The sequence below is a fragment of the Bubalus kerabau genome, chromosome 9 (assembly GCF_029407905.1).
Source record: "Bubalus kerabau isolate K-KA32 ecotype Philippines breed swamp buffalo chromosome 9, PCC_UOA_SB_1v2, whole genome shotgun sequence".
NCBI classification, from domain to species: domain Eukaryota; kingdom Metazoa; phylum Chordata; class Mammalia; order Artiodactyla; family Bovidae; genus Bubalus; species Bubalus kerabau.
This window is the reverse complement of record NC_073632.1, coordinates 75,579,039-75,605,897: the sequence shown is the minus strand read 5'-3', so window position 1 is coordinate 75,605,897 and position 26,859 is coordinate 75,579,039. Positions and strand designations below refer to the sequence as shown.

Genomic DNA, 26,859 nt, shown 5'->3' with positions numbered 1-26,859 from the left:
TCCTTCACCATTTGCCCTTCCCCAGTTCCCTGCCTTGGAGGAAACCTCCTTCATTTAGCCTCATGTAAAACGTATATTCCCTCAGTACTCAGAATATGGCCCACCGACCAGCAGAATCGGCATCACCTGGAAGCTTCTTAGAAATGCACAATCTTAGTGCCTTTTTGGGAACTACCAACTTGGCATCTGTATTTAACAAGAACTGGTGACTGATATACACAATAAAATTTGAGAGAAATTGGCTTGGAATACAGCCTAACACACAGTAAACACTACAGAACTGTTAACTATTATAATCATCTTATTTTCTTTTTCCTAGCACTCATTTATCTGAATTATATTTATAGAGTGGCCATAAATGATAGAAACATAATCATATTTTATTTTTTATATAGCTTGAATCATCTTAATTGGTTCTTCTAAGAGCTGCTAAAAGTACAAGTTATTTAATGACAATGATTAATACCAATTCACCACAACGTGCATGAATAAGTATGGGATGAAATGTATAGTCTCTTGAGCCTAGTGGCCTAGTCTCTCTCGTACCTAGTGGACGAAGGGTAACATTGAATTCATCAAGCAATATGCTGAGAACATGTTACTTATTATGTATATTAGCCCATGTTCCAGTTTATGATCATATTATATACTTATTTATTGGTTTAGTGACTGTCTTACTATAACATAAATTTCTTTAAACAATCTTTGTATTACTCTATCTCCAGTACCTAGAAAAGTTTCCTCAATAAATAGTTCTGTTTGCACTTGTGACTCCTGTTTCATTCAACTACTCCCCACCCTGGCTAAATCAGAGAAATTTTAATCTCCCTTCATGAAGAACAAATAGAGAGGTAGTGCTGATGCTCCTGGTTATGTCATATCTTATTTTTCAAGTTCCGACATTCTTTTCCACAACTATGAATTCTAGCCCTTAGCTTTTATATAAATTGATTTAAAGTTGACCACAGGCAGACAGACACTCAGGAATCTTTCTTCAGCATGGTTTGTTTGTATTTATGAATCAAGGTAACTTAAAATGCTGTATCGATAGAAGGGAGACTATTTCCACCCATATGTGAGGTGAAGAGCTCCATTCATCTTGCTTTCAATTAAGCAGTGAGTTAGAATCTTTCTGGGCTTCCCTGTAGCTCAGCTGGTAAAGAATCCATTATAAAAGCTCTATTTGAGTTACTTTAGGGAACCCATTGTTTTGCAAAGATCACAATGTGTTTTTAATCACACTGAAGCAGGAATGATCTAGGGATTAAGGCAATTTCAGTGGTGGCTAATTTCAGATTAGACACTAATGAAATCTAGTTTTATATCAAGGAAAGATGGATCTATCTGGAGCGCCTAAATATTGATCAAAGTATTAATATAACATTTATTTGTGTTTGCTTTATGATACTTTATTCACTGAGAGAGACCATTTCTATTCTGTCTTTGTGCCCAACACTGTTCTCAGTCCTGGAGATACAGCAGGCCAGAAAACACGTTGTTCTTGGCTTGGCTGGAGGGCAAAAATGAATGTTAATGTATAATATATTTTTAATGATGAGTGCTATAAAAATAAATAAAGAGAGGGAATAGATAGAAAAGGATGTAGGATATAAAATACTTGAGATAGGAAGCTTTGAGCATTTGAGGAGCAAAAACAGGGTTTATGATTAGAGAGAATTTTTCTCCCAGGCTTCCCTGGTGGCTCAGATGGTAGAGTCTGCCGGCAGTGTGGGAGACCTGGGTTTGATCCCTGGGTTGGGAAAATCCCCTGGAGAAGGAAATGGCAACCCACTCCAGGATTCTTGCCTAGAGAATCCCATGGCCGGAGGAGCCTGGCAGTCTACAGTCTATGGGGTTGCAAAGAGTTGGACACAGCAGAGCAACTTCACAAGCAAATTCTCCCAGTATATACCACAAGTATATTGTTAAGTGACTCTCATTAGACAACAAAGTTGTTATATTTCTACTTTTAACTTCTATTTAGATCTTAATTCATTCCAGAGCTTTGTAAGTTTAAAACTTTTTGTTTTTGCTGGGGTTTTTTGAGGGGTGGATTAAGAAGCTACAAAAGCTATCTCCCCGTCTATTTTTATCTAGCAACTCATTCTTTACTTCTCGCAAAATCCTTCCTGTTCCAGGTTATAATGGTACCTTTGGGGACAGAATGCTCAATACATGTTACTTTGCTGAATTGAATTGCTCATCTTTTTGCCCCTCAGCCCACAGTCTCCTTTACCTTTTTTCCATCGCTGGAAATGGCCTTCTAGCCCTGTGCTGTTCTAGAAGGTTGCATTCAAAGTCTTCTATGAACTGGGCCATTTCCAGAGCCATCTTCTGCTACAGACTTTTATGAAGCTTACAAATGACTGTTATTGCTCCATTTGACACTTCCTGAGATCATACTTTGGGAGCTCTGTGTTTCTGCTCATGCTGTCCCATCATTTCTATCAGCTTCTGTGATGCCCTAATTTTAGTGTTTGATTCTCTCAGCTCATACTAATCACAGTGCATCATGTCTGACTCTTTGAGACCCCATGGACTGTGACCCAGGTTCCACTGTCCATGGGATTCTCCAGGCAAGAATACTGGAGTAGGCTGCCATTCCCTTCCCCAGTAGATCTTCCTGACCCAGGGATCGAACCCAAGTCTCTGGCACTGCAGGCAGATTCTTTACCATCTGAGCTACAGGGAAGCCCAGTGAAAGGTTAGAATGCCTGATTTTTTAGGAATTTGTAAGTTCTCTGAGGCCAGGAATCATTTCTATTTAGTCTCAAACACCCTGGTTACCAACAGCACCTTGATAATGGTAGGCATCTAATTGTATATTATCCCTGCCTGCTTTTCTAGCCTTATATCATAATATTTTCAATACAAAACCAATATTCGAGTTTATATGAACCACTCAGAAAGTCCCCAAAATAAAATTTTAACCCATGACTCCAATATTTCAATTGCTTCTGATACAGGACAAAACCAAATTCTTTAGCTCAGTCTCAGAATGCAGTTCTCTTATAACTCAAGCTCTGGACCCCCTGCCTTTGTTGGCTTTCCGTCCACTCACTAGTTCACAGGCAGTCTTTCTAGTCCTATCACATCACTGACATTTCTTCAAGGGTCTTCCCTTTTTCCCCTCTGTGTGTTTGCATTTATTTTCCTATTTCTGGAATGTTCTTCCTCTTCTACTTTGACCAATTAGAGCTTATGCTTCACAACTTAGCACATGTGTCTGGTCCATGAAAGTAAAAGTGAAGTTGCTCAGTCGTGTCCAACTCTTTGGGACCCCATGGACTGTAGCCTATCAGGCTCCAAGCCCTTCCTAAATCCAGGTGTGATTTTGATGCCCTTCCTTCACAAACCTCCAACAGAACTTCTGTAGGGCACAGACTAGTTAAATTGAGTGGATCTCGCACTAAGTACAAGTCACTGGAAGTCATCAGAGATGGTGTTTTATTCATCATATAAACATCAGTGACTTTCAAGCTTAAGGCTGCATCTGTATCATTAGAAAGTGAAAGTGAAAGAGAAGTCGCTCAGTCCTATCTGACTCTCTGCGAACCCAGTGGACTATGTAGCCCACCAGGCTCCTCCGTCCATGGGATTCTCCAGGCAAGAATACTGGAGTGGGTTGCCATTTCCTTCTCCAGGGGAATCTTCCTGACCCAGGGATCGAACCCAGGTCTCCCGCATTGCAGGCAGACACTTTAACTTCTGAGCCACCAGGGAAGCCTCATCTGTATCATTGGTGGGATTTAAAAAACACAGGTGCTGGGCTCCAACTCCAAGTTTCTGAGTTGATAGATTTGGGGGGACCTGAGAACCTATATTATTAACAAGTGCCTAGGTGATGCTAATGCTGCTGTTCCAAGCATCACACCATGAGCATATCAGTGTTTGATATACTCAGTTTTTGTTTAGTACATTCCTTGAACTTAGTAGGGGCTTGATAAATGTTTTTACATAGTAAAAATTAAATGCTTATTTTCTTATAAAAAATGCCTTGGGTCTTAATTGCATCACCTTTTTGTGGGCACAGTCTCAATGAAGTCATTTATTTAAATTACAACTAATTACTCAATCTAATGGATACAACCTATCAACTCTTCTTAAACCTATCGCAAATTGCATTAACACAGGGAATGTTCTAGAATATGGATTCTGGACCAAACCCCAGACCAGGTAACTCGGTCTCTGGGTGGATGCTCAGGGTACCCATCTCTTTAGTAAAATATCCAGGTGATTCTTTATTGGCCAGTCTAGTATCAACCTTGGCAATCAACCTTAATCAGCCTTGACAAGCAGCTTTAAATAAGCTGTGTCTTACTCATATTAATTTAGTCACTTTATCTATTTACTCTAGTAAGTTTTAAACAAGCCTTTCGTTAAGCATGGCATATAAAATGAAAATACAAAAAGGACCACTTACACTTAAATACTGACTACATAAGCTCCAGGCATCTCCAGAGGTACCCAAGAATGATGGCTCTTGGTTTTAAACATCACTAAAATGAAGGAATAGCTAAAAGCACCATTTAGTGTGCCACTATAACTCTTCTTGAAATACTTCCCAAATGCTTATTATACTTTCCACATAGGTAATTTTAATTTCTTAAACTGATGCCATAAAATGGAGCGGTGTACCTCCGGGTAAGTTACATCACTGGGTGTCACTGAGGAAGATGAATCATGCAGGAGCCTGTGATAGAAAGGCGGTCCAGCAACCTGCTTAACAAGACGCTGCTTTTTCTTTAATACTGCCAGCATGTCAGTAGACTCCAAATTGGTTAAGATTAGATACATCAGTGAGTCTTCTCAATCCTCCATCAAAATGACAAGGCTAAGTCTCAGGAGAGGGACCCAGAAAAAAAAAATTCTTTTAAAAATTAATTCATCCTGTTACTTCTTAATCCAAAGGAAAATGGAGAAAAATGAATAGACAAAACATGCAGACTTTTTCTTTATTCAACTGTCATTCCACAAACAGTTTTGAGAGCATAACAAATGCCACAGAGTACTCAGAGCTGAAGGTAAAATTTTATGTTAGAAGAGAAAAAGGTCTGCAACTGTCTTCAGATCTATTGGGGTCAAATATTTTGAAAAGAACAATGGTAAGTTTGTTTCTGGCAAGGAAGTTATTTTTTTAAATGCAAAGTACAGATCTGTGCTTCCCAGATGGTGCTAGTGGTAAAGAACCCTCCTGCCAATGCAGGAGACATAAGAGATGTGGGTTTGACCCCTGGGTCAGGAAGATCCCCTGGAATAGGAAATGGGAACCCACCCCAGTATTCTTACCTGGAGAATCCCATGGACAGAGGAGCCTGGCGGGCTACAGTCCATAGGATCACACAGAGTAGGACACAACTGAAGTGACTTCACACACACACACACACACACACACACACACAGGTTTGTGCCAGCATAAGTACTAAATTCACTCCTGGGAAGTGATCAGTTTGTGTTAAATATTAAGAAATAAATGAGAGAGAAAGAGAGAGAGGAATGAGCGAAGGAAAGAAGGGAAGAGAGAAGGAAGGGAAGAAAGAAGGGAGGGAGGGAGAGAGGAAGGAATGACTGGAAGGATCTGTTTTAGTTCCAGCTTCATTAGTGCTCTAAAAAAGGCAGAAACTGCCTATCATTTCTTTTTTTAAAATTAATTTATTTTAATTGGACAATATTGTGATGATTCTTGCCATACATTGACATGAGGAGAGAACTATCTCTTGGCTGAGGAAGAGGACAGAAAAGAACTCAGACTTGAACTGATTGTAAAGTATTGTTTTCATAGACCGTGTTGCAAAGAAGAAGAGACCCTAAATGTTCCCAAGTTCTGGTCTCTTAGCTGTCTCTTTTATGCTCACATTTCCTTGTGGCTCAGAAGATAAAGAATGTTCCTGCAATGAAGGAGACCTGGGTTTGATCTGGGGGTCAGGAAGATCCCCTGGAGAAAGGAATGGCTACCCACTCCAGTATTCTTGCCTGGAGAATTCCTTGGACAGAGGAGCCTGGTGGGCTACAGTCCATGGGGGTTGCAAAGAGTCAGACACAACTGAGTGACTAATACTTTTACTTTCACTACACTTTCCATTAGAAAATTCTTGACACTTTTGTGACTTATGGCAGCCCATGTCTAAACCATGGCTCATGGGTTATGTTGGATAGATTGTAAAATCAAGGTAGTGGTATTTGAAGAAACCCTAGACATACTCTAGTATAATGCACACACTGTCCAGTCGTGCTGGTGCTTTGGGACTTTGACTTGCTCAGGCTTGTATTCTAGTTAGTGGCACAGTTATCATTAAGACCAAGGACCCCTGACTTCCAACAAAAATCTCATTCCACTGTATCACACTGTTCTTAAAATTTTTAAATAGTTTAAGTTATCTAAATTTTACTTGATTATACGGGCAGTGATGATTAATTTAAAAAACAAAGGAAGGATCATTCTCTGTCCTGCTTCTTACAAGTCTTCTTTCAGAGTCGTCAAACTTGATCTCATAAACACGCATCAACTTGCATCCACTTGACTTACCTGGCCATGGTCAGACCCCTACACCACACTCCCAGATTCAGATGAAAGAACTCTAGGACTCACCTCCAAAGCCGTCATATTTTTCTGGTTTTCTGCAGATAAGAGATTAGCTTCTCTGATTTTATCTGTGGCTTCTCTCAGTAGGTCCCAAGCATCATCAACCTTGCTTTTATAGTCTGCCAGTTTCTCCCGGAGATCCTTCTCCATCTCCTCGTTTTTCCCCCGGGACTCTCCAAACAACTTCTTCACTTTCTTCAGAAGGCCTTCTGCAGCTCTGTAAACACCCCATCCCAACAAGAGACAATAAGCCCCTGTCACTGCCTCAGAGTTGATGGGTATTAAGCAGTGTTACAAAGAGATACTAACATTAGAAGTATGGAAAAACATGACAATATTCAAAGCAGACTGTGTGCTAAACCAAGTTGAAAACTGATAGCTGAAAAGTGGCAAGAACATTTAAAATTAAAGCACAAAAAATCACACATTGTACTTTTATTAATAACATAACATTATCATTTGGAAAGGAACTCATGCTATTCTCAAAATCTGGCTGATGAAATCAGTTTTATCATGTATATTATATACCAAAAATAAAATATGATTAACCATGAGATATTTTTTCTGTTTCTTTGAATACAAGATGTGAATATTGATATGTTTGGTTAGAAACAATATAATGCCATGCTGTTGACATGCTAGTATAATTTTGATCTACTTTTATTTTCCTTTGAACTGAGTTCTAGGAGTTTCCTGGATTCAACTTAATGGTTTTTCTAAAGTGATACTGTTTGAGCCCTTTAAGAAAGGCTAAATACTTGAAAAACAGTAGTTCTCAAACTAGCAGGCATGATAATCCCCTGAAGCACTTGTCAAACGGATTGCTGGGCCCCATCCCAAAAGTTTCTAATTGAGTAGGTCTAGGATGGGGTTGGATAATTTGCTTTTCTAACAAGTTTTCAGGTGTTGCTAATGTTGCTAGATTAGTAGATTTTATTTGATTATTAATAACACCATCACTTTGTAGTTGACTGTAAATGTAAAAATGTACTTTTTATTGAGTATACAACCATTGGCATTCATTGGCATTAGTAAAATCACTATCATTATTCATAACCTCAAATCCTCAACCATTATTTCATAGTATTAGTATGTATTATTTGACAGTTCTATTCAATATTTCCCAAGATGACAAAATGTACAGGATGACTTGCTAAATTCATAACTTTATTTATCCAAAAATATTTTCATTAAAACAAAATCAACAGTTTGAAAGCCCCTAATACAGGAAATTAATAAAGCAAGCCCACTAGCCTAATTGAAGAAGTGTGCCTTCTAAGTCACTGCAGTGGTGTCCAATTCTGTGACCCTATGGGCTACTGTGGGAGAAAGCAATGGCACCCTACTCCAGTACTCTTGCCTGGAAAATCCCATGGACGGAGGATCCTGGTAGGCTGCAGTCCATGGGGTCGCTAAGAGTCGGACATGACTGAGCAACTTCACTTTCACTTTTCACTTTCATGCATTGGAGGAGGAAATGGCAACCCACCCCAGCGTTCTTGCCTGGAGAATCCCAGGGACGGTGGGGCCTGGTGGGCTGCCGTCTATGGGGTCGCACAGAGTCGGACACGACTGAAGCAACTTAGCAGCAGCAGCAGCAGCAGCATAGGCTACTGTAGCCCACCAGCTACATGTTCATGGGATCTCCAGGTAAAATACTGGAGTGCGTTGCCATTCCCTTGTCCATGGACCTTTTCGACATAGGGATCAAACCCACATTTCTTATGTCTCCTGCATTGGCAGGCGGGTTCTTTACCACTAGTGCCACCTGGAAAGCCCAACTGCAGAAGGGACAGCACCAAAAGAAAAAAGATAATTTACTTGATTATTTATATATAGGAGTAAACACGCCTTTGATCCACTTCAGAGCAAGATAAATTATAACTAAGTAGATGAAAAATAGAGAGCATAAAAAAAGTATCTCCTACTGATACGTGTGATGGAAAATTTAGAAAACTCAAACCAACAATTTAGAAAGTTCAGTTTATCAAATGAAAAAATAATAGAGCTTCTACTCACACCAACTCATCTTCAGCAACTTCCTTTTGTGTGTCTAGATTTTTCCTCCTCAGTTCTGTCATCATCTGATCAATCTCATTCTGAAGCTCTTGCAAATTTCTCTCAAAGGCCTTGTCTTTAGTTCCTAGAGTTTCATTTAGTTTTACAGCTTTTTCATTTACAGCTGCAGGGGGTAAAACAAATTTTGCAAATTAGCAAACAAAATGCCGCATGTAAAAGTGGCAGCCAGCATCTGCTCTTCTCAACCATCTCCAAGAGAAACGCTGTTTGTCATGGGTGTTCCTGCTGAGAAAGAGAAGCAGTTGCTACACCAACCCATAAGAAACAAGGAAATGTGGCATATTTCTCCATATTTTGTTGCTTTTAGGGGGACACAGTAATTAAAACACAGTGTTTCTACTTTTTAAGTGGCTCAAACTCTCTTCAGGTAAGACAGTAAAAAATGTGACATGTAGCATTAATACTTGGAAACTGGAAATACAAAGTCTGCATTGCTGATAAGGCATAACCAGTTGCAATTTTAAAACCCGGAGTAGAGAAACACTATCTGTGATGAGATCTCTGCATGAAACTGCCCTTGCACTTCCACACAGCTCTGTGTCGATTCGTGCAAAGGAATGAGGAAAGGGGCCCCAGCCTAGGGACAGGTATTATACATTAGGGCTCAAAGATACCTTTCAGCAATAACAGCCATCCTGTGAATCTGTGTTTATTATGTACTAAATGGGGTTTCAAAGTGTGCTCTTTGGAATCTTAGGATTCTCCAGGCACTTCAGGTATTCTACAAATGATGTCTATTCTGCCAAGAATCTATTTTATAGGTTGATGTTCTGGGCAAGATTTCATTTGAAAAAAGAATTTTCTGTCAAATAAAAGTTTGAAAAATTGGTGCATTGAAACATGTACACAGTACTACCTTAGTTTTAGACCAACTTTTCCTGAAGTGTGTTCTAAGTGTGTTCTATGGAGCATTAATTTAGCAAATTGAAGACAGTTTTTGTTTTTTTTTTTAAACTCTTTGGTCTGCTGAGCCCTTATGCCTATAATAGTCCCAAAGACAATCCCCAGAATAAAGGCTATGGGCTGACCAAGAGACCATTTTCTATCATTCAAGACTGTATCCTAAGACCTCTTTAAGATCTAAAGAATTTTCAAATCTCTTTTCTATTCTTGGAGAAACTTTTCTGATTAACACTGGTCAAAGTTTGTCAAAGATGGTATGAACAGACCTTCTGAAACAAGTACACATAGTTAGACCAAGCAGACCAGCGGCAGGAGTGCTGGGTTAGCACTGTGGTTCTGAAATGTGGTCCTCAAATGAACAACATCAGATCCATCACCTGGGATCACTGGAAATGCAGATTCTCAGGTCCCATCACTGATCTATTGGGTCAAAAATTCTAAGGTGTGGTCCAACAATTTGTGTTTTAACAAGCCCTCTAGGAATTTTTGATGCACCTAGAGTTTGAGTATCTTAGGTTAGTGGAAGAAACTGAGTTTCAGTCTCTACTTCTACCCTTTCCAAAATGCATCTTTCTAATTCTTTTTTAATGATAAATGTCTTTGATTAAAACGTTGCTGCAATTAACCTGTTATTTCTGATAGTCATAGTTTAAAATCTATAGAACAATCTGAATCAGGTGTTTTAAAGAACAAAGTCTTAGCCCTGCGGTAGAAATCATTGCTCATGAGCTATTCCTAGAAGTTAATGAAGGCGCCTCTTTCTGGCTGTCTGCTTCATAGTCATCCCTTGATGTATGACAAAGAACCTTCTCGAGATTCTACCACTGTGATTAGTAAGACATCACTGTGGACATGTAATTTTTAAGGAATCATTTTGACCATGGACTATTGATTAGAATGCACCTTGGTCCAACAGACTATGTGGGAGTCATGCCAAAATGTTGGGTGATTAAATGTAAGAACGTTCCTATTTTTAGACTTCAAGAAAGATGGTAGTAGACGTCACTCTACCAATAATACAGCCCCATCGTATGGTCTGAGTGCACATCAATATGTACAATTGATTTTAATCACTTGTAGCATGTAAGTAACCACTGACATCCTTTGCATTCACATTATTTCCTTAAGTGAAATGGAAAATTCCCCCTTTCTAAACCTTATAAGGCTGTATGTTTTTCTCATTATTAAATGAACATATAAATGAGTTTTGCTTAAAGATGTTTTTGGAAATTTGATTGAATTTAGGTCCTGGTCCTAGGTGTTATCAAGGAAGCACAGAATGTGAGATACAATCACACTGTTTCTCTTGAAGTCTAATCCCAAAGTTAAATTTCTAGAGAAGAATGTGGTGCAAAAAGAATGATGGAGAGAAGGAAAATATGGATTATATAATTTCTTTTAAATTAAAGCAATGTGCAAGCAACCAGAAGAAATCATTAGGGTACACAAATACTGCTTTAGCAAAATGATGCTATATTAAGAAAGCAAATATTATTTTTATAGATGTCTCATTGCTCCATTACTCCTATATATGGAATTTGGAACTTTTACGAGTACTTTTACGTTTAAGATAAATGTGTTATGTAGTGTCTATTATTCCAAGATATTCACTATCACTTCAGTATATTTTCAATGGTATTAAAAATACTTGCAATATAAACACATCTTTTAATTTCATTATATTTTCTACCTTATTACAAAGGGAATTTAGGTTAAAATATCTTTAAAACAAGATAAAGATAAAAGGAGATGTGGTAAAGATAAAAATGTTAATGTATTTCAGGCAAAGAGTGACTAGACAGAAAGGCATGCTGTAATGTCCAGTAGATCCTAAAGCTAGTGTTAAGCCTCTTAGTGGCCAAATCATCAGGATCAAAAGGAATATTTAAGAGGTATACAGTACCTATAACATACAAGCCAAATAAATTAGTTCCTCAGGAGAAACAAAGCTATTTTTCATGCTGAACCTGAGAAAAATAACCTGTAACGGGTAAGTTTATCATGAATGGCTAATACTATTGTGACCTGAGGAACAGGAAAGAAAGCTGTCCAGCATTTCTTAAGTCCTATTACATATCAGAACATATGCTACTGGTTTTATACACCTTCACTCATTAATTCTAATGGTGTGTGGAATAAAATGTAGTTTATTCATTTTATTGATTGAGTCAGAAGTCAGCACAAAGTAGACTTTATAAAATTGTAGTGATATAAGAATGCCTTAGATTAATAGAAGTTGGTTTCTATATAGACTTATAATGGAATACAGGATGAGTAAAGTATTTCATCTATCTAAAAAGAAAACTGAAATAAACAAATGCCATGATGAAGTATTCACTTTTCCCACAGCAATTTATTACCACTAATAAAAACTGAAAATACTGATGATTATCCACTGTTATTATGGTTTCTAGAGGGAAAAAAGGTATAGGTATGTTGTATATAACACACTTAAAGCTTTTAGTGCGTTTTCTTTTTAAATCCCCTAAATGTCCAAGCTTGTTTTATATATATATATATATATAAATTTATATATTTATATAAATTTATATACAAATATTTTTATAAATATAAAATATTATAAATATTTATTTTATATAAATATAAATACATATTTATAAATATACATAAATATATATATAAATATATATATATATAACAGAAATGATTTAGCTTAACTCTGACATACACAAATTTGAATTTTCACGAAATTTTAACAGCTGGATTCTGTTTTATAAAGAGCTGTGATTATCATTTTTGTTATCATCTTTATTAGGACCTGCTGGAAGAAGAGAGTAACGGTTATTTGTCTAATTGTCTTCAGGTACAGGATCACAGCCATCCACATGGCATGTTACAGGAATAATGAAAAGGTGTCCCATTTGGACAGACACAATAAGATCCCCTGACTGATGGACAAATTTAGGGAGTGGAAGACATCTTCCATGACACATAACCCTTTTCTTTGATAGACTGGATGGTGAGCCAAGCCGGGGTTAAATACTGTCTCCACTCTGCCCCCTGCTGGTGTATCTGTGGTATGCACAAACTGGGAGATAGAGGGCGCAGCCTAGAGAGGTAGGCAGTGCTGATACTGAAGTCTATCGAAAACATGTATTATTAGGATTTATTCTTACGTAGCAGTGTTCGATTGAAACAATGAAGATGAGATCCCAGAATAGGCTGCTTAATGTTTGAGATAAGATGGAAGCAAAAGGAAAGCTCCTAGAGTACTAACATCTTCAGGTATTCAGATAGAGTGAACCCGCTCTGTCTGCAATGGGATTTTTTTCTTTTTCTTTTGGCGGGGGGTGGGGGGTGGGAACACATGCAAATAAAAATGTTAATGGAAAATGAAATCCAGGAAATCACAACAACTTCATCTAGTTGAGGAGAAACCACGTTAACGAGTTAACTCGTTTTGGTAGGAGTAATTTCTGTTCCAGATCTGGACATGTTTGCCCTGAGATGGCACCTCAGATTAAAACTCTGCAGTTTCTTGCTGTGGGGGATCATTGGAAGTTCCTGCCTCTTCTTAGCTTGTGATTCCTAAGAATGACTTGTCAGGATCTTGAAAGCCTTGAAGGTTCTCATGTCCTGATTTATTTGGCTATATTAGAAAGCAAAATGTCTAAAATGTATAACATTGTGGAGGAATTAAATTATTTCTTAAAGAAAAAAGCATTTTTTCCTATTTTTCTCAACATGTATGGATGTTTATGATGTATTAATAGATATTTAAGAACTACTGTTGTTTTGTTTTTTTTGAGGGCTTTTTTTTTTTTTTTGGTATTATCTCTTTCCTTTGAGTTTCTTAATTTGAGTTTTTGCCCCAAAATGGCTTCCACTTTGATTCTCAAGTCAGACTGGTGGATGCCAACAGCTAACTCCTAGAGAATTGTGGACTAAATGCAGTACAGCTTCTGGTAAGGCAGTACATCCAAATCCCAAGCAACAGATGTTCATTAAAAACCAGAACCAAGTATTTAAAAGTCATTTTGAGAAATTAAAGTACTGCTGTAAGGTACTGAGCAGAATGATTAATTTTTAAAAAAAATCAAGAATCTTTTAAATAGTTTTGAATACAAAAACACCACCATAGCAGAGGAGAAGTTGCCCATTAACTGATTTAATCATATTTGATCATAATATTCCTCAAGAATCAGAGCATTCCCAAAGGAATGCATTCAATGTATTGCTGGTATGCACTCATAATTCCTAATTCACTGACTGTTGCTACAAATCGAACACTGAAAGCCATAGATTCTTAACTGATAATGCCCTAGAATATCTTGATTAAAATACTTTTGAGAAACCCTACCCTCAAATTTAGAAAGGCCAGCTCTTATTAGAGAAATTCCAGTCTTCCTTGATCCTTCCTTTTCTATTTTCCTGTTGGGAGAAACAATGATTCAATCATGACTGTTCTGATACCTTCTGCGTCCTGGGCCAAGGCCTTAATGAATTCTCCCACGGAGTCTGCTCTCACGTTGGTCCTCTCAGCATCCTGCCCAGTTTGCTCGCCATCTGCTGTCACCTTGGTAGCCTAATGATCAAATCCGGGAAAAGCATAATTAATAGAGATGATGAAGCTACAGCTAGATAAGCTCCCACTGGCTGCAGTTTCTTTCAAATATTACTTTGAGCCAAAGGCAATCGATGAATTATTGATCAGATGTACTGGAAATGATGCCCCGTGCTCAAGTATACAATTAAACTTTATTACTTCTTCCATTAAATGGAAATCAGAGAGCTGTATTTGGTCTTTTTAAAACCCTCGTTATACGCAATGGCCCAGAAGAAGTAATAAAGTGGAATTATTTTTGAAATATCTTTAAGGTGCTATTGCCAAAAGTCTTTAATGGATGCTTCAGTCTCCACATGTTTCAGTTTTGTCCATATTTTATTTACGGAAAAGTGTGGAATGTAGCAACGATCTCTTCAAAGAGGCACAGATAGTCTGTCTCAATAAGCTTGATCCTATAGATTTGGTTCTGATCAATACATTAATTAAACAAACAAAGAGAGGGAATGCTGAACTACTAAGTAGTGAATGCTTGTTTTATAACACTCTAAAGATCTAGTAAAATGTTAAAGAAGAATAAATGCTAACTTTCCCATATGACATCACCAAAAAAGATTCTGGTAATCACAGGACCATATATTACTGTCAACAAAATAAAATAGAACCCTACAACAGCCCCACCTCCCAAAGAATGTCCTCATACAGTTCAACCCTTATCCACACTGAAAATACCATTTAACACAATGGAATCCATTTAATGTGTTCATGGTTAAGATAAACCACATGGAGTAAAATAAAAATGGCAAGTATAATATTAAAAGTTTCAGATGCTAGAAGATTTAGAGCACCTTGTCATAGTTTTACACTTCATTTTTCTATGTGTATGCACATATGCTAATAAGTGTGACTTCCTATTTTAAAAAAATAGGGATAATCTAACTATAGATAATAAATCAAAGAATCACAAACTGATTCAATATAATTTGAATAAGACCCAAGTTGGCAGGGTATTAATACTCCACAATCTTGTACCAGAGTGCTTGCATTTTAGACATGCCCAGAGAATCTAAATTGTTTTATACATAAATGGATTTTAAATAGGACTTAAAATAGAACTAAATGTCTGGCCAGCATAGAACGTGGCAGGAGGCGCTACAGGAATTAGAGTGCATTTTTTGATTTCCCAGGGCAGTAAGAGGTTTAATTCATGAAAGTTTTCAACATTTTAAATAAAAGATAGACTCTAAAGACCAACTCTTGTCATCTAATTTCTTAACCTCCAAGTATTATCATGACAAATAAAAGAACGAAAGGGTAAGAATCCAATGAAAGTTTTAAAAATTCCTCTTTATATTAATAGTTTTAGTATATATACAAAATAATTTGGAGGGTGTTAATATATTAGAATGCTCTGGATTAATTCTTCCAAAACATTAATATTGACATTATTTTAACTTTTAGATCTGAGGTTGAGTCAAGAAACTCTTTACACATACACACCACACAAATGTACACTCACACAATTTTTAAAATGTTGCTTTTGAAAAAAAAAAAAAAGTTGCTTTGGTATTCCTAAGGTCAGCTACTTAAGATGTTGGCCGTCTAAACTGCTTTAGATGTTTGCCTAGTCTGGATTTTACTGTATTCTGTAATATCACTACTATTTTCACATATCACAGAACACTATTATAATAACAGATTTGATCTACATTATGATCATTTTTCAATATCTTAAGAATTAATATATCACTAGCACTCGTATCTCTTATTACACAGAAAGTGTACATTATAATTTGAACTGAAACTTATTTTTTGCTTCATCAATATCTTATTTATATTACCTAAAGGTAATAATTCTAGTAAAGATTGATACCATAAAGTTTTCAACTCTTCTATGTGCAAAGCATCTAATTTTTTGAAAATAAATGTATACTGATAACACTTTTTAAAATTCTGGATGATCAAGACAGTTTTCATTGCCTTGACTTCTTATCAAATTAATTTATAAAAATATGTAAGAATCAACATTGACAAACTAATTACCAATTACATGAACACTCCAATATTAAGATGTCAAGAATTCTACATAACCCATGATCAGAAGTAAGTGAAAAATGTTATCACTAAGACTCCAAGCAATCAGCTTCACTGGCTTTCTCTTATGTGTAATAGGCCATACTCTTGCCTTCCTCTGGCCTTCTTGTATTCTACTGTCTTTACTTGGAATGAACTTCTGCTCAACACTTTTAGTGGCTGGATCCTTGTCATCCATCAGCTTTCAGTGTAATAAGTATCTCTTCTTGGTGTGGTCATCCCCAGGGCACTTAGGTTAGGTTCCTCCACTTCCTGTAGAAGAATATTGCCTTCATAGCACCATGTGTTTTAGAATTACTGCTTATGCATTGACATCTCTATGCACTGGCTTCCTCTCTAAAGGGTAAGCTCTACAGGGACAAAAACTTGGTCTGTCTGTTCATTGCTTGATATCCAGCTTCTAGTATGATGCCTCACTAATAGCAAGTATAAATGAATGCTGTCAAATATATGACTAAGCAATGATTTCCTAACTAATCTTACCAATCTTATTGGCATTCTTATTGCCCACTTTTCTAGGAACGTTCCCAGAAAAAGCTTTGTTCATACAATTGCTCCCTAATTCCCATCTCAAAATAAATCCAGACCCCAAGATCATTCTGCTCCAACCTCATCTTCCCTGTGAAGACATCCTTGATGATTTTGACCTATACTCTCCTTTCTTAGATTTTCAAAAACAGCCATCATTACCACTATTCATGGCTGCTGTGGGTAATTATTTTGTTAGGTATTTTGTTATATCTATTGAATTTCAATCCTTGGAGACGAGGGCTATGTCTTATTAACTTTTATTCCTCTGAGAGCCAGGCACAGTGCCTGGCAAATTGTAAGGGGTCAAAGATGTTGGGTGATTGACTGATGTAATGATAATCAAACAAAGGATCCCTTTGAAGTTCTAAAGCCTGTTGGAGGGGGAAAAATATCTTTCCATATGCCTTCCCGATACCATTCAAACTGGCCATATGCCTGGTGTCATGCTTGCCAGTGAATATGGATGGCTGGGTGCTTTTTTCTGGACATTTTTCAGCGCCTCATAGGATGCTGCTGCTGAAGAGCTACTGCTGAGTACTTAGGAGGAGAGCCAAGCCTGAGAGCCTGTGGTCACAACGACACTACATTCTAGTCACTGGCCTCCTGGTAATTCAAAACTACTGCAATTAGGTGACTGCACATCAAATACCATGCTTGTGGAGGTAAAGCTTGGAGGTGGGCAGAAATCTTTATGGCCAGCACAGTACTTATAAGGAAGAAGACAGGCTTCCCTCTTGGCTGTATTCCAGGAGAGGAGGGGATTTGAGATTCCTGGCACCAAAAGGCACTGACTTATGGCATCTAAGAGGTGGGTTCCACAGCCTGCTTCAGCTATACCCATGTTGATACGCATGTTCAGAAGGGCTGACAGTACTCTCTTGCATGTCGTTTACTCTTCCTGCCTTTAGAGATCCATAGAGGGCGTATGTGCTAGGTTGCTTTAGTCGTATCTAACTCTGTGCGACCCTATGGACTATAGCCCAAAAGGCTCCTCTGTCCATGGGATTCTCCAGGCAAGAATACAGGAGTGGGTTGCCATGCCCTCCTTCAGGGGATCTTCCTGACCCAGGTATCGGAACCCACATCTCTCATGTCTCCTGCATTGGCAGGCAGGTTCTTTACCACTAGTGCCACCTGGGAAGCCTCCCACTAGAGGGCATGATCCCTATTTTCACACTGGTGAGGAGAAAGGTTATGAAGAGGTTAAGTGACTTATCTGAACTCACACATATGCAGGGAACTGGGGATGAGACATACATTTTCTGTCTCATAGCTGTGTATTCTGTCATTGACTTCTGTTTGGCTAATATCCAGGAGGACAGAGAAGACACATGAAACAGTTAAGTATTCTAGGTGGGAGGAGGGACATGGCTCCAGTTTTTGCAATACTTTAAGTGCATAAGCTTTGTGTGTGTTTAGTCACTCAGCTGTGTCCGACTCTGCAACCCCATGGACTGTAGCCCACCAGGCTCCTCTGTCGGGATTCTCTAGACAAGAGTACTGGAATGGGTTGCAATGTCCTACTCCAGGGGATCTTCCCGACCCAGGAATCGAACCTGTGTCTCTTACGTCTCCTGCATTGGCTGGCATGTTCTTTACTACTAGTGCCACCTGGAAGGCTTTAGGCTTTAGTAAATTAACACATTTGAAAAATCCATATCAGAACACCATGTAGATACACTTTAAAAAATCATGTTTCATTACCCAGTAATTAAGTTGAAGAGTCACCTTGTCAAAACCCACCCAGGAGAGACTCCATAAAGGGAGCCAATGACAAATATATTACCATCTATGGGTAGTGGTGCTAGACTGTAAAAGTGAAATTCACAAAAATCAGTTTCCCCCAGGACAGGCCATTGATAATGTGACAGATGAATGCTAACTACCACATGATAGGAGCTATCTGCCTGATTCCGTTTGGCTCTTCTTGCATTTTATTAAATTATCATCCCCATCCCTTAGTCAGCTTCCTCCTTACTCACTATTATCTTGTCCCTGAGTATCTGACAAATGTCTTCTCATTTCCCCTAATATGTACAATCTTCCTTTCATTCTCTACATTAGACTTTCTTATTTTTACATTCTCTTACCTCTGTTCTACAATTTTTCCAGTGTTCCTTTGTAAATGATGCCTTATACACTACTTTGCAAGTATTTCTCTTTCCTTTGATTATCTTTTTACATTCAAGTTCACTCAACTAGGTGTTTTTTTCCTTTTATTTTTCTTCTATTTTCTTTATGGTTGTTTCGTGTGCGTTTTTTTTAGAGTATTTATATCCAGGCAGCACGCATTACCATTAGACACACATTCATTTACTTCTGAACAATGTAGCTGTTACTTTCTTGCTTTAGCTGAAGCAGTTCTCACTGTGCCTCTTGAAACCTGCACATAATTTTCTTGGTTGGATATTACTAGTGTCTTTCATTTTCTGCCTTCTTTATGTTAAAACTAGAATCTAATGGAGCAAATCTAACTACTGAACAGACAACATTGCTTAGTTGCCGTCCTCCTTTGCATTTCCAGACTTACACAGTTTCCTGCTAAAATTAAATTTCAGATCTAATCATTTACATGATATTCTCAAGGGTCACCTTCAGATACTACTGGTTCTGTATATCCAAGGGTCAGTGAAGTGCCAGGACAAGCTACTAGGAGAGACAGTGCCCAAGGACAGAGACAGTCAACTGACCCTGGGGAAAAATAAGTCAGTTCTATGTGAAATTTCTCCTTAAATATTTCAGGTGTCAGTTTTGAAAGTTCCAAATAAGTATGATTTGTTATATGTTCTCTCCCTCTCTCTCTTAAATATAATAGTAGAAATGAAAAAACGTTGGCAACTTAAACCTTTTGGATCTGGTGGGGTAGAGAGTTATTTGTTTAATGATCATGAAAATAAATTTATAATCACAAACTGAAGAAAAAGCACAGTGGTATAACACAATTATAAGAGGAATCCCATCACACCTGGAATATCACAGAAGGCTCACTGTAGACTTTGATGAGCTGAGGTTTAGTTCAAGGTTAAAGAAAACATAGCTTCCCTGGTGGCTTAGAGGTAGAGAACCTGCCTGCCAAAGCAGGAGAAGCAGGTTCGATTCTTGGGTTGGGTAGATCCTCTGGAGAAGGAAATGGCAACCCACTCCAAATATTCTTGCCTGGGAAATCACATGGACAGAGGAGCCTGGCAGGCTGCAGTCCATGGGGTGTCAGAGTTGGACATGACTTAAAGACTAAACAAAACAAAAGAAAACCCATGTAGAAAAGCTCTGTGGTAGAATGAAATGTCTGAGAATCAAGATAAAGGCAGAGAGAGGAGAGTGTGTTAAGGAGTATAGGGTCAAAAGTGGCAACTACAGTAGGAAGTTCAAGTAAAATAAAGCTTCCACTGGATTTAGTGCCCAGCTTGCCATTGATTACCTTGTCAAAACAGTTTTGGGAGCAAGCTGGGAGTGGAACCCTAGACTACAGGAAGTGAGGAGATAAAGCAGAGCTGTCTCCAAGTCTTTCAAACAAATTGGCTGTGAAATGAAAGATGGAGGTCAGGACAGTAGCAATAGAGGTACATACAGAGTTATCATCAAAAAGCATCTCAATATTCCATACTGATCATAGTGTCTGACGTTATGAATATGTTACATGTGATTCCCATATTCAAGCAACTTACATTCCAAGTGGGAAATAAAATGATAATAAGTTAAAATATGTTTAAAAGATATATAACTATACAATATTTGCTTATATAATATTTGCACATTATATACCATAAGTGTTTAACATATTAATTTTGGGGAGGAACATTATTTTCTTTAGCAATGGCTTCCCTCGTAGCTCAGTGGGTAAAGAATCTGCCTGAAAGGCAGGAGACCTGGGTTCAATTCCTGGGTCAGGAAGATCCCCTGGAGAAGGAAATGGCAACCCACTCCAGTATTCTTGCCTGAAGAATCCCATGGACAGAGGAACCGGGCAGGCTATAGTCCATGGGAGGTCACAAGAGTCGGACATGACTTAGTGACTAAACCCCCCACGCGCCATTAGAGAACTTGATTGCATCATGAAAAAGATAAGCAAAAAATATATAAGCACCTGAGGGAGAGAGGGCAGCTTATACCAGCTATGCAGGATCAGACTCGCCAGATATTTTAACAATTAAAGTGTATTAATCATAAAGCGACTGGTCAGATAACAAAGCAGAGAGAAGGACTGTCAAAAAGATTGACTATACCAGTGAAAGCACTTTCCATAGGACAGGGAGCTGTAAGCACCACATGACTCTAGGCTGACAATAGTTTTCTATCTTGACTGGCATCAGAATCATCTGGAAGCTCATGAAAGTCCCAGTGTTCATACTATTGTTGTTTAGTCACTAAGTCATATCTGACTCTTTGAAATCACATGGACAGTAACCCACCAGGCTCCTCAGTCTATGGGATTTCCCAGGCAAGAATACTAGAGCGGGTTGCCCTTTCCTTCTCCAGGGGATCTTCCCAACCCAGGAATCGAACATGCATCTCCTGCATTGCAGGTGGATCCTTTTACTGCTGAGCCCCTTTATATTGTGCATCAGACTGATTACATCACATTTGGGGGTGAGACTGGGCACCAGGTAATTCCAAGATGCAGTTCTAGTTTAAGGCACTGTCTCCTCTAACACAGCCACAGATACTAGGAAGTCATGGCCCCTGTACTTCTCATATTTTGATCTCAACTGCTGAACCATTCATGGCTGTGAGATAAAGGTATTGGTGGATTCAGCCATTGGGAAGATCCCCTGCAGGAGGGCATGGCAACCCCCTCCAGTATTTTTGCCTGGAGAATCCCCATGGATAGAGGAGCCTGGTGGGCTACAGTGTCCATAGGGTCACAAAGAGTTGGACACGACTAAGCAGTTAAGCACAACACAGGCATACACATTGGAAATTTACATCATTTAGTCTTCTAGTTATGATTCCACGGGTATCAATACAACTTTTAATTATCGTGCAGCTTGAGCACAGGAAAGAATTGATCATTTTGACTTGAATATTGAAGGTCTCCATGATTTTCTGGTGGGGACAAGGTTAATTAATAAGTGAGGATTTCCTTTTTATTTCTTCCCCATCCTCACTTCATCACAGAGATATTTACTTACAGAAGTCTTATTTTTAGGCTTTTCAAGTTACAAAATGTGAAGAATGGGTGGATAAAAATGGTATTGAAGTGTGGAAATGGGGAAAAAGAATACTTTCCAGTGGAGAAATCTGGCAAACATGACCTCAGCCAGGTGATCAAGATAAACACCAATAGTAATAAGACATACTGATTACATGGGTTCTTAATATGACATGATAAAATGATACATTATCTCTGTGGTCTTTCCCACACAGACCCATATCTCTATTCTAATCATGAGAAAAATGTAAGGCAAACACCCCAGTGGAGGGACATCATAAAAAATACATGAACTTGTCAAAACTGTCAAAATTATCAACAAACCAGAAAAGTCTAAGAAGCTGTCACAGTCTAGAGGACACAGTCTAAGATGACAGGATGATTAAATGTAATGTAGTGTCCTGGATAGGATCCTGAAATATACAAAGACATTAAGCAAAAGTGAAGAAATCTGAATAAAGTAGACTCTTTAGTTAATAATAATAATCAATCAATATTAGTTCATTGGTTGTGAAAGATGCATCATACTAAGATATTAACAGTAGAGGAAACTTGGTATGGAATACGGGAAATCTCTGTACTATCTTTGCAATAACTTTTCTGCAAATCTAAAACTGTTTTAAAATAAAAAGTTTGTTTTAAAATAGTATTAGAATTAACTCAAATTGGATAATAGATCTAAATATAAAATGCAAATTATAAAACTTCCAGATAACACAGTATAAAATTTAGATAACTTTAGGTATGGTGATGACATTTTAGATATTACCAAAACAATCAAAGAAGTAACTGATAACCTGGGGTTCATTAAAATTAAAAACTTTTCACTGTGATGAATATCGTCCAGAGAATGATGAGGCAAGTCACAGACTGTTATCTTATAAAAGACTGTTGTCCAAAATACACAAGAAACACTTAATGATGAAAAACCTTGATTAAAAAAATTAGAAAAATTGTGTCTTAGTCATTTAAGTGAAGTGTTAGTTGCTTAGTCGTGTCCAACTCTTTGTGACTCCATGGACTGTAGCCCACCAGGCTTCCCTGTCCATGGAATTCTCCAGGCAGGAATACTGGAGGGTTATCTATTCCCTTCTCTAGGGGATTTTTCCCAACGCAGGGATTGAACCTGGGTTTCCCACATTGCAAGCAGACTGTTTACCAATTGAACCACCAGGGAAGCCCAGATGGTAGAGTCTGCTGCTATAACAAAATACCTCACATTAGGTGGCTTGTAAATGACAGAAGTTTTTTTCTCACAGTTCTAGAGATCAAGAAGTACAAAATAACATCTCATAGGTAGTGTCTTTTCACTTTGTGCTTACATGGTCAGGAAAGGGCAAAGGATCTTATTGGGGCCCCTTTTATATGGGACTAATTGCAGCCAGAGATGGAGAAGCTCTATACAGTCAGCAAAAATAAGACCAGGAGCTGACTGTGGCTCAGATCATGAACTCCTTATTGCCAAATTCAGACTTAAATTGAAGAAAGTAGGGAAAACCACTAGACCATTCAGGTATGACCTAAATCAAATCCCTTATGATAACACAGTGGAAGTGAGAAATAGATTTAAGGGACTAGATCTGATAGAGTGCCTGAAGAACTATGGATGGAGGTTCATGACATTGTACAGGAGACAGGGATCAAGACCATCCCCATGGAAAAGAAATGCAAAAAAGCAAAATGGCAGTCTGAGAAGGCCTTACAAAAGGCTGTGAAAAGAAGAAAAGTGAAAAGCAAAGGAGAAAAGGAAATATATTCCCATTTGAATGCAGAGTTCCAAAGAATAGCAAGGAGAGATAGAAAGCTTTCCTCAGCAATCAATGCAAAGAAATAGAGGAAAACAACAGATGGGAAAGACTAGAGATCTCTTCAAGAAAATTAGAGATACCAAGGGAACATTTCATGCAAAGATGGGCTCGATAAAGGACAGAAATGATATGGACCTAACAGAAGATATTAAGAAGAGGTGGCAAGAATACATAGAAGAACTATACAAAAAAGATCTTCACGACCCCGATAATCACGATGGTGTGATCACTCACCTAGAGCCAGACATGTGAAGTCAAGTGGGTCTTAGAAAGCATCACTATGAACAAAGTTAGTGGAGGCGATGGAATTCCAGTTGAGCTATTTCAAATCCTGAAAGATGATGCTGTGAAAGTGCTGCACTCAATATGCCAGCAAATATGGAAAAGTCAGCAGTGGCCACAGGACTGGAAAAGGTCAGTTTTAATTCCAATCCCAAAGCAAGGCAATGCCAAGGAATGTTCAAACTACCGCACAGTTGCACTCATTTCACATGCTAGTAAAGTAATGCACAAAATTCTCCAAGCCAGGCTTCAGCAATATGTGAACCGTGAACTTCCAGATGTTTAAGCTGGTTTTAGAAAAGGCAGAGGAACCAGAGATCAAATTGTCAACATCCACTGGATCATCAAAAAAGCAAGAGAGTTCCAGAAAAACATCTATTTCTGCTTTATTGACTATGCCAAACCCTTTGACTGTGTGGGTCACAGTGAACTGTGGAAAATTCTGAAAGAGATGGGAATACCAGACCACCTGACCTGCCTCTTGAGAAACCTATATGCAGGTCAAGAAGCAACAGTTAGAACTGGACATGGAACAACAAACTGTTTCCAAATAGGAAAAGGGGTACGTCAAGGCTGTATATTGTCACCCTGCTTATTTAACTTCTATGCAGAGTACATCATGAGAAATGTTGGGCTGGAAGAAGCACAAGCTGGAATCAAGATTGCCGGGAGAAATTTCAATAACCTCAGATATGCAGATGACACCACCCTTATGGCAGAAAGTGAAGAGGAACTAAAAAGCCTCTTGATGAAAGTGAAAGTGGAGAGTGAAAAAGTTGGCTTAAAGCTCAACATTCAGAAAATGAAGATCATGGCATCTGGTCCCATCACTTCATGGGAAATAGATGGGGAAACAGTGGAAACAGTGTCACACTTTATTTTTCTGGGCTCCAAAATCACTGCAGATGGTGATTGCAGCCAGGAAATTAAAAGATGCTTACTCCTTGGAAGGAAAGTTATGACCAACCTAGATAGCATATTAAAAAGCAGAGATACTACTTTGCCAACAAAGGTCTGTCTAGTCAAGGCTATGGTTTTTCCAGTGGTCATGTATGGATGTGAGAGTTGGACTGTGAAGAAAGCTGAGCACCAAAGAATTGATGCTTTTGAACTGTGGTGCTGGAGAAGACTCTTGAGAGTCCCTTGGACTACAAGGAGATCTAACCAGTCCATTCTAAAGGAGATCAGTCCTGGGTGTTCATTGGAAGGACTGATGCTGAGGCTGAAACTCCAGTACTTTGGCCACCTCATGTGAAGAGTTGAGTCGTTGGAAAAGACTCTGATGCTGGGAGGGGTTGGGGGCAGGAGGAGAAGGGGATGACAGAGGATGAGATGGCTGGACGGCATCACTGACTCGATGCACATGGGTTGGTGTGAACTCCAGGAGTTTGTGATGGACAGGGAGGCCTGGTGAGCTGCGATTCATGGGGTCGCAAAGAGCTGGACACGACTGAGCGACTGAACTGAACTGAATTCCATTCATGAAGGCTCTGCCTTAATGACCTATTTCCTTCTGACAGCCTCACTTCCTAGTATCATTACCTTGAGGCGGGGGAGGTTTAGGATTTCAACATAGGAATTTTGGAGAGGATACATGCATTCAACTTACAGCAAGACCTGAATAGACATCACACCAAAGAAGCTATACAGATGGCAAGTAAGCATGTAAAAGTGCTCAATATCGTGTGGATGTTACACTTCCCTAAGGAATTGTAAATTAATATAAGTTGAGATACTACTATACACCTACTGTTGTTGTTTAGTTGCGAAGTAGTGTCTGACTGTTGGGCAGACTGTGGCTCGCCAGGCTTCCCTGTCTTTCACTGTTTTTGGGAATATTCTCTAACTCATGTCCATTGCATTGGAGATGCTATCCAACCTTCCTTTGTCAACCCCTCTCTCCTGCCCTCAGACTTCCCCAGCATACACCTATTAGAATGGCCAAAATTCAAAACACTGACACCACCAAATGCTGGTGAGGATGTGGAGCAATAGGAACTCTTACTCATTGCTGCTGGGAAATGCAAAATGGTACAGCTACCCTGGAAGACAGTTTGGTGATTTCTTGCAAAACTAAACATACTCTTACCATATGATAGAGCAATTGCATTCTTTGGTTTTTACACAAATAAATTGAAAACATATATTTGGATGCTAATAGCAGCTTTACTCAAATATTGCCAAAGCTTAGAAGCAACCAAAGTGTCCTTCAGTAAGTGAATGGATAAATAAACCTGGTACATCCAGAAAATGGAACACTACTCACCACTGAAAAGAAATGAGCTATCAAGACACCAAAAGACATGAATGAAACTTCAATGTATATTACTAAGTGAAAGAAATCAATCTGGAAAGGTTACATACTGTATAATTCTAACTATATGATATACAGAGACAGTAAAAAGAGCAGTGGTTGCCAGGGGTTAAGGAGGAGGGAGAGGTGAAAAGGCAGAGCATGGGGGACTTTTAGAGCCGTAAAAGTACTCTAAATGACACTATAAAGGTGGAGACATGTCATTAAACATTTGTCAAAATCTATAGATTGTACAACACCAAGAGTGAACCCTAAATTAAGCTATGCTTTTGAGTGATAATGATTTGTCAGTGTAGATTTATCTGTTGTAACAAATGTATCACTCTGTGGGGGGAAGTTGATAATGTGGGAGGCTATTTGTGTCTTGGGGCAGGGGAGCATATGGGAAATCTCAGTATTTTCCAGTGAATTTTGCTTTACACTACTCAAAAATACTAAGTCCATTTTAAGAAATTTAGTATGGGAGAGGCTTCTGAGAAGATGAAAGGATGTAGGTTAAGAAATAACAAAGGAATAGTAATAATAAAGGCTCAGATCATTTGGCTGTAATCAGCTCAATGACAGCAACAACATTTGCTTACCCCTCTTTTC

General features: G+C 38.4%; 1 protein-coding gene across 6 annotated transcripts in view; it reads right to left on the bottom strand.

Annotated features, from left to right (window-relative positions):
• The window catches only part of LAMA2 (laminin subunit alpha 2), a 710,513-nt gene that overhangs the window by 137,269 nt on the left and 546,385 nt on the right, over positions 1 to 26,859 (bottom strand). For all 6 annotated transcript variants that reach the window (XM_055535601.1, XM_055535597.1, XM_055535598.1 and 3 more), the window contains 3 exons: positions 14,000 to 14,111; positions 8,603 to 8,765; positions 6,590 to 6,800 (listed from right to left, as the gene is read on the bottom strand). In XM_055535601.1, coding sequence (XP_055391576.1) covers positions 6,590 to 6,800; positions 8,603 to 8,765; positions 14,000 to 14,111 — 486 coding nt within the window. The remainder of the gene's footprint in view (positions 1 to 6,589; positions 6,801 to 8,602; positions 8,766 to 13,999; positions 14,112 to 26,859) is intronic.